This window comes from Oncorhynchus clarkii, chromosome 21 (genome assembly GCF_045791955.1).
Source record: "Oncorhynchus clarkii lewisi isolate Uvic-CL-2024 chromosome 21, UVic_Ocla_1.0, whole genome shotgun sequence".
Lineage (NCBI taxonomy): Eukaryota > Metazoa > Chordata > Actinopteri > Salmoniformes > Salmonidae > Oncorhynchus > Oncorhynchus clarkii.
In genome coordinates this window covers 9339086-9348151 of record NC_092167.1, presented here as the reverse complement: position 1 = coordinate 9348151, position 9066 = coordinate 9339086, and the positions used below count along the sequence as shown (strand labels likewise).

Below are 9066 nucleotides of genomic sequence, written 5' to 3'. Positions count from 1 at the left end.
TCAGATGCTGCTGGAAGTGGTGTTGGAGGGCCAGTAGGAGACACTCTTTCCTCTGATTGCAGGACACTGCCCCGTGTAGGGTGCTGTCTTTCAGATGGGATGTTAAACGGGTGTCCTGAGGTCATTAAAGAGCCCATGGCACTTATTGTAGGGGTGTTAATCCCAGTGTCCTGGCTAAATTCCCAATCTGGCCCTCAAACCATCATGGTCACCTAATAATCCCCAGTTTACAATTGGCTCATTCATCCTCTGCCCTGTAATTATTCCCCAGGTTGTTGCTGTAAATGAGAATGTGTACTCAGTCAACAAACCTGGTAAATAACAGATGAATAAGACCAACATTTATTGGAAAGGAGCATCAAGCTCATACTTTCACCACCCTGTGAAGTTCATCATCATTTATTTCCTTTGTAGCCTAATAAACGGCATGATTTTCTGAGTCGTAGTGGGAGGATCACACACACCATGTCATCGCGTGACTCCAAGTTTACTTCGATATGATGGTTACTATATCAATAAAGGCGTTTCCACTGCCACTTCTCACACAAAAAGAAAGAACAAATTATCTCTTAGAAGTTATAAAAATGTACCAAAACCTCCTGTTTCCATCACAGCTGTTGTGATTTTTTTATATATGGTGTGGGTGGAAACGCGGTTACTGTTATGAATTGCAACACTGTCAACTTTTTCAATACAGCACCTTTGGGCTCCCGAGTGGCGCAGAGGTCTAAGGCACTGCATCTCATTCTTAGAGGCGTCACTACAGACCCTGGTTTGATTCCAGGCTGTATCACAACTGGATGTGATTGGGAGTCCCATAGGGCAGCGCACAATTGGCCCAGCATTGTTAGGGTTTGGCCGGGCTGTCATTGTAAATAAGAATTTGTTCTTAACTGACTTTACATGGCTGAATTACCATTACCATTACCATGGCTGAATTGCCCAGCGAAAGCTCCGAAACCTGAAGGATCTGGAGAAGGTCTGTATGGAGGAGTGGGCCAAAATACTTGCTGCAGTGTGTGCAAACCTGGTCAAGAACTACAGGAAACGTATGATCCCTGTAATTGCAAACAAAGGTTTCTGTACCAAATATTAAGTTCTGCTTTTCTGATGTATCAAATACTTATGTCATGCAATAAAATGCAAATGAATTACTTAAAAAATCAGACAATGTGATTTTCTGGATTTTTGTTTTAGATTCAGTCTCTCACAGTTGAAGTGTACCTATGATAAAAATTACTACATGCTTTGTAAGTAGGAAAACCTGCAAAATCGGCAGTGTATCAAATACTTGTTCTCCCCACTGTATGTGTTAGTGTTCATAATTGTTGCAAACCCTATTACTAGCCCGTTCAACCTCTCTTTCGTATCGTCTGAGATTCCCATAGATTGGAAAGCTGCCGCGGTCATCCCCCTCTTCAAAGGGGGAGACACGAGACCCAATCTGCTACAGACCTCTATCTATCCTTTCTAAGGTCTTCGAAAGCCAAGTTAACAAACACATTACCGACCATTTTGAATCAAATCAAATCAAATTTATTTATATAGCCCTTCGTACATCAGCTCAAAGTGCTGTACAGAAACCCAGCCTAAAACCCCAAACAGCAAGCAATGCAGGTGTAGAAGCACTGTGGCTAGGAAAAACTCCCTAGAAAGGCCAAAACCTAGGAAGAATCCCACCATACCTTCTCTGCTATGCAATCTGGTTTCAGAGCTGGTCATGGGTGCACCTCAGCCACTCTCAAGGTCCTAAACAATATCATAACCACCATCGATAAGAGACATTACTGTGCAGCCGTATTCATCGACCTGGCTAAAGCTTTCGACTGTCAATCACAACATTCTTATTGGCAGACTCAACAGCCTTGGTTTCTCAAATGACTGCCTCTCCTGGTTCACCAACTACTTCTCTGATAGAGTTAATTATGTCAAATCGGGGGGCCTGTTGTCTGGACCTCTGGCAGTCTCTATGGGGGTGCCACAGGGTTCAATTCTCGGGCCGACTCTCTTCTCTGTATATATCAATGAGGTCGCTCTTGCTGCTGGTGAGTCTCTGATCCACCTCTACGCAGACGACACCATTCTGTATACTTCCGGCCCTTCTTTGGACACTGTGTTAACAACGCTCCAGGCAAGCTTCAATACCATACAACTCTCCTTCCGTGGCCTCCAATTGCTCTTATCGTACCGATCGCTACCTGCACCTACCCGCCTGTCCAACATCACTACTCTGGACGGCTCTGACTTAGAATACGTGGACAACTACAAATACTTAGGTGTCTGGTTAGACTGTAAACTCTCCTTCCAGACCCATATCATGTTGCTCTTGCTGCCGGTGATTCTTTGATCCACCTCAACGCAGACGACATCATTCTGTATACCTCTGGCCCTTCCGTGGACACTGTGTTAACTAACCTCCAGATGAGCTTCAATGTCACATAACTCTCCTTCCGTGGCCTCAAACTGCTCTTAAATGCAAGTAAAACTAAATGCATGCTCTTCAACCGATCGCTGCCCCTTACCCGCCTGTTCGTCCAGCATCACTACTCTGGACGGTTCTGACTTAGAATATATGGACAACTACAAATACCTAGGTGTCTGGTTTGACTGTAAACTCTCCTTCCAGACACACATTAAGCATCTCCAATCCAAAATTAAATAGAATTGGCTTCCTATTCGCAACAAAGCATCCTTCACTCATGCTGCCAAACATAGCCTCGTAAAACTGACTATCCTACCAATCCTCGACTTCGGCGATGTCATTTACAAAATAGTCTCCAACACTCTACTCAACAAATTGGATGCAGTCTACCACAGTGCCATCCATTTTGTCACCAAAGCCCCATATACTACCCACCACTGCAACCTGTACACTCTTGTTGGCTGGCCCTCACTTCATACTCGTCGCCAAACCCACTGGCTCCAGGTCATCTACAAGTCTCTGCTAGGTAAAGCCCCGCCTTATCTCAGCTCACTGGTCACCATAGCAGCACCCACCAGTAGCACATGCTCCAGCAGGTATATCTCACTGGTCACCCACAAAGCCAATTCCTCCTTCGGTCGCCTCTCCTTCCAGTACTCTGCTGCAAATGACTGGAATGAACTGCAAAAATATCTGAAGCTGGAGACTCTTACCTCCCTCACTAGCTTTAAGCACCAGCTGTCGGAGCAGCTCACAGATCACTGCACCTGTACATAGCTCATCTGTAAATAGCCCATCCAATCTACCTCATCCCCATACTGTATTTATTTATCTATCTTGCTCATTTGCACCCTAGTATCTCTACTTGTACATTCATCTTCTGCACATTCCACCATTCCATTATTTAATTGCTATATTGTAATTACTTCACCACCACGGCCTATTTATTGCCTTACCTTCCTTATCCTACCTCATTTGCACATGCTGTATATGGATTTTTCTACTGTATTATTGATGGTATGTTTGTTTATTCTATGTGTAACTCTGGTACAGAGTTACACATGATTTGTAATGTTTTATTTGTGCTTCCTATTACAGTTTTTTGGGTGTTTTATTGTGTGTATAATGTGTATATTTATGTTGTATTATACAGGGCACATCTTCCATGTTAAAATAAAGGTTAAAAAAATAAATAATACAAAAAACATTCAGCAAGAAGGAGATGTACGTTTGGAAAGTAAACAAGTCAATTAACAGGTTAGATTAGCAGGAGCTTGTGAAACAAGACAAATACATTCAAAGAGATAAGAGTTGTTATGATGGGTCTACATTAGCAAATTTAGCCATATCTATAAATGTATATTTATTCACTTAGATTTTTAACATGCCTCCTCTGAAAGCTTTCACGTTTGACATTTGATCCTAATCTCTAAATGATATTCAGTTACATGTGCAAGAAAAGGTCAAACATGATTGGCTATGAAACTATTAAGCAGCATTTCAAAATGTTTGTCTTAGAGATGCAGCACATACTAAATTATTGTTTATTTATTAAATATGGAACTAATTTAATTTAAAAAAAATGTATCATCAATTTATAACAATTTTATGTGTTCTTTCAGAATGAATTCATTCGTATGGTCGGTGGACCTATTAAAGTGAGGGGAATAAGACTCTTGTTGTGACACTATTTCCTAGAACAGGACTGGTAAAATGGTGCCATAACATTTCATATAAACAGAAATGGATTCCATGGACAAGTCAATAAATAGAACGTGGTACCTTTGACCCAGTTTCTTGTGTGGGGAAGGTGAAGAGTGGTGCACTGTTGACATAATTGCCACTTTCACTGGGACAAGGGCTGACAGATTCACTCTTAAAAATGGTCCCTTTCAACGCATTGGGTGCACGCATTGGGGTCACGGTTTGGACAGGATGAGAGTAGCTTTCCACATCATCAACCGTGTTATTAGACTACATTATTATCTATCCGCTGTTACAAGGGTTGTAGGCGCACTTAAGTGTGTGTGTGTGAGATGGAACAGGCTGCTGTGTCGTTCCAGGCAACCAGTGAGTGGTTCTTTCTCTCCCTGTAGCAGGGACAGAGGAAGACAGTCATACATCTAATCTGTTTGTGCAAACAGCCTGCGAGGAGGGCTCTTCATCAGCAACATTAGGGCCGACAGCTGGGGTCCTGACATTCAAGGACGTGCACCATGGCACTGTCACCACGGGAGTGCTGAAATCATTTATGACATATGATAAAAATACAAGACCATGTTAGAAACATCAGTTGTGTGTTGGTGCTTTCTGTTGCTCAAGGGCCTATGCATTATTCTGGCAAAGCTCTCACTGGGGTTGGGAAATGCCTGTGGGACCATCACTGTGTGATTCAGGTGTGCTAGAGCTTTTTCACCCTCACATTGAAGTTCCGGATCCTGACAAAATAGCTTTTACCCGTGAGCCTTGATCTTGGGGTATACAAATTTGACCAGTATCAAACCCAAGTTGTCCGTGGTAGCCCACCGAGCTAAAGCCTTAGAATTAGCTCTAGGAGCTGACATGGGTTTTCAGGTATCAGGCATGGTTGATCATGAGGCAAGCAACATTCAAGGAACCACACAATGCAGGGGTCTCTTCAATTAAAATCTGAAAGTCTATATTTGAGAACTCCTATTAAATGATATCGAACACCAATAGGTCTGGGTATAACATGAGACATTGTGTTTGATGTCGGAATCGTGGCTGAGACAGACTGGAGAGGTAGACTGAGTAGTTCTGCATGAATAAGTATTAGAAAATGAGTTGGATTGATTAAAAAGACTAGAGAGGGATACACATTTGAAGAAAAAAAACCCAGACGGGTCAAGGAACACTGGTCACTGGTCTGAACCAAATGGATGAAAACTCAAATGAAGCTTACATCCCATCAAACAGGAGCCTGTACATAGAAATATAATCTATTCATTCATTCTATGTTCCCAGGTCCCTACCACTTCGTATTGGACATTTCTGAAAAAATACAGGATATGAGGCCATGGCTGATATGATCGCAGATTCCCAGGATAGCCTTACGCAACTCAAAGCCGGTGTCAGGGATAATCCTCTTAGAGGAGAACATTTGCCTTAATAGGAAACGCCATGTTTCCCCTCCTGTTTTTAATTCTCATAATGGAGAGTTTACGCGTGGATGTGCACCCTGCGCTAACTCCTCCACCACACCACAGTAACCAACCTGAAGGACATGGCACTGGACTACATAGAACTTATAGCCTCCGATTTGCAGTGATGTGCATCATGTACAAGAGAAAGTTAAAAATCTGAACAGTAGATTACAAGCATTTTCCAAGGGTCAGGAGGATTTAGCATGCTGATGTGATTTCCAACAGCTTCCAGCTCCACATGTATCAGTTCCAGTCAAGGTCAGACCGTTAGACTAAGAAGGGATACTTTATGTAACCTCAGAATGGCTTTATAATGCTCACACAATATGACCATAGACAACATACTGTAAAAGCCGTTTTCATAAAACATACAGAATGGTTTGGAACTTCCCAGTGGCATTACAAAGCCCTTTTCTCAGGCTTCCAGGGTCAAGACAGATGCAAGATGGTTGTGATTCCATTGTCAAGACAATCAACTTCCAACCAAAATGCTGTCTCTCTTCAATGACATTCAGCCAAGAAATTTACCCTCAACATTTGTGTATTTTGTGCTCAAACAGGAACATGCGATTTCTGCTGGAATCCAGCCCTGTGTTTGCTGCTGAAAAGGCCTTTCAGTGTGCTCTGATTGCCAACACGACCTTGACTGGCCACTTCAGCCATCTTCTTCTTTTGTCTTATTAGACCCCTGAAAGTCAATCATGAATAGGAGCTGTAACAGTTTTAAATGACGTCTTATCCTCAATGTAACTGTTACCTATCACAGAAAGGGATAACAAGCTAGTTCACCTTGATAGGCTGTTATAGTGCCAAATGTGTGAAACAAGTCTGACAATTCCTACGGATATGAAAGAAAGTGGTCGATATTGAGGCGGTGCTTGGGGAACCAACTGCAAAATGTGTATTACTATTACATAGACATGTAGACACTAGGAATTATATAAACGTACAGGAGAAAGCTGCCAACAGTAGAGAGCATTTAAATAAACATAAAGCTTTAAGGATTTGACAGATATTTTACACCAATAATGGTGTAAACCAAACAAGAATTCCTCCAGGGGCACAAAAAACCCACCATACAATAAACAAAAATAAAGATACTTCTCACCTTCAAAGTATCAGAACATGACTGTGTTTATCTTTGGACACCTGACAAAAAAAATGTGAGAACTGTGCACCTATTCCCTTCTCTCTCTCATTGTTGATGCCTGTGGCTGCATCAGAAGGTAGGTGTATTGGCGTCCCTTGGTGGCCAAGTAGGGAACTGCAGAGGGGGTGTCAGGTGTTACCACACTAGACACTAGACACTAGACACTAGAGGCAGACAGTAGCTACAGTTACTTGGTGGGCAGCCTCTAAACGAGCTGGAGGAGACATCAGTGTTAGTGATGCATACTGTGCTCTGACAACCTGACCTACCCGCTAAGGATGTGCTAACCGCCATGGAGATTCTCGTAGTGGCACATTCTGTCAGATGGAAACATGTTGAGATGGTTTTAAAATGACAGCAAAGTGCAAATGGGACAATTACAAAACCGGTTTGTAACAAATACGAATTTTTATTACTCTTATTAGTATCCATTGTAAAGGAAGGCATTGGATGTCTGAGCAGTCTGCGTCCACTAACACAGATCTGATGGAACGTTTCAAAATAACATTGTAAGCAGCACACAACGTAAGCAGAGAACATGGCCGAAGGTTTACAAACTTGTAAAAGCCATTGATCATGATTCCTCATGAATTTGTCCTCGAAATGAAAAGGCTAGGATTGTAAACAGGGTTTGTCATTCAACCGCACAGATGACAGAATATTTCTTTAAGTTGTGACAACAGAACTGCAAAAGTTTGTTTTTTGTGTTTCTTTGAAATCTACATTCAGGTTTTCAAGATATGTACAGTTGAGAGTCCAAAGTGGAAGGAGCAATCTGGGGGAAAAAAAGTAGTAAACCCATTGTCAAATGTTCCAACGTATGTCCTCTTTTTTCCCCTCACCCACTGGCCTCTCGGATTCAGAATGACGTACAGTACGTTTGAACACCATGGCGAGGAGCATGCTGACGGTCCTCTTGGGGGCGCTCACCTGGTCCAGTGGGAGACGCAGACAGGCAGGACAGTCCCTGGCGTGCATGCAGCCAGGTCTCTGTCATTCCCACTCACAACACCACCGAGCAAAAATGGACACCAGTATGACCTGTGGAGTCATAGAGAGAGTGTCAGTAGATAATCACAACAGTAGTGGAACTTCTAGACAACAGGAACAAAAGGGACATTACTTTTTAATTTTATTTACTTATTTCCCTTCCTTGCACAACCTGGTCCCTTGTCGTCCCGTGCTTCAATTGGCAAATCTTACTTCGATAGCTGATGTGTGTTGAGCGTTCAGGCATAAAATGACAGCCGTGCTTCACCCAGATGAGTGGTGCTACATCTTGGTCATACAGGTGAGTTATTCTTCCTATATATAAATGTAATTCCTATGCGCCACACTCTGCAGCCTGCAAACTGTTATAGATTGTCTGTCTGTATTCCGTGCTGGTCCCTTCAGTGCAGTGTAGTTATTCATCACCTGTTTGTGCATTCAGAGCAATGCGTTATGATGGGCCCTGTAATTCTTCTTCTTCTCGTTCTTCTCCTTCTGCAGTCTCTCTAGCTCGGCCTCGTACATCATCTCCTGGATCAGGTACTTCTCCCGCCGCATGCGGTCACGCAGGTCCTTGGGCAGGTCTGGGATCAGGTAGGCGATCAGGTTCTTGATGGTGAAAACCATGTGCTACAAAAGAACACAACACCAATAGTACAGAAATTACAGAATGTCATCTCGGCTGAATATTGTGTTATGGTTTTGTTGAATGGAATGAACTGTACAAACTAACCTCGAAGACTATGATGAAGGCCAGTCGTGCGGCCAGGACATGCCAGAACTGCAGTGTGTAGGAGTATGGCTCACCGGGCGAGTCTGGGGGCTCTCTGTAGTCACGATACCTGGGGGGTCAAGCACAGGGTCGAAAGGTCAAAGGTTATGACTTTTCTGTTCAAACAAGCCCAACCATACCAAGACTCTCTTTGGTCACCAAACCTACCTGCAGTACTTCACTGCTTCTCCAAACGTATCCGATCCATCTGTCCTGGGCACCGACGTGTTCTCAAAATCAGACACTCTGAACATCGATAGACTGGCGTTCACATATCCCATCATGCACCTGGACAGGAAACATTAAAATGTCAGTGGTTTGACGTTGTGATGCCAGAAAACATGTCAAAGGCAGACACTTTGCCTGTGTGGTCACTGTGGTCAGGCTCGCTCACCTCTCCCCGGCCCGGCCCTGCCCGGCACACGGGCCGTACTTGTATGCGTAGACAAGGCGTGGGATGAAGTCGGAGGTGACGGCGATGACAAAGGCGTTGGTGATGACGGACAAGATACCGATGCCCTCCAGGATGCCGTACCAGATCCCTGGAGAGAAAATAACAATGTTCTTG

At 43.4% G+C, this 9066-nt stretch overlaps 1 protein-coding gene across 1 annotated transcript in view; it reads right to left on the bottom strand.

Moving 5' to 3' along the window:
- Window positions 1-7125: 7125 nt before the first annotated feature.
- LOC139378469 (anoctamin-4-like) overlaps window positions 7126-9066 on the bottom strand; it is a 52438-nt gene continuing 50497 nt past the window's right edge. The window contains exons 25-29 of the mRNA XM_071120662.1: window positions 8893-9040; window positions 8667-8786; window positions 8460-8568; window positions 8153-8356; window positions 7126-7777 (exon numbers count right to left, since the gene is read on the bottom strand). Coding sequence (XP_070976763.1) covers window positions 8165-8356; window positions 8460-8568; window positions 8667-8786; window positions 8893-9040 — 569 coding nt within the window. The 3' untranslated portion in view covers window positions 7126-7777; window positions 8153-8164. The remainder of the gene's footprint in view (window positions 7778-8152; window positions 8357-8459; window positions 8569-8666; window positions 8787-8892; window positions 9041-9066) is intronic.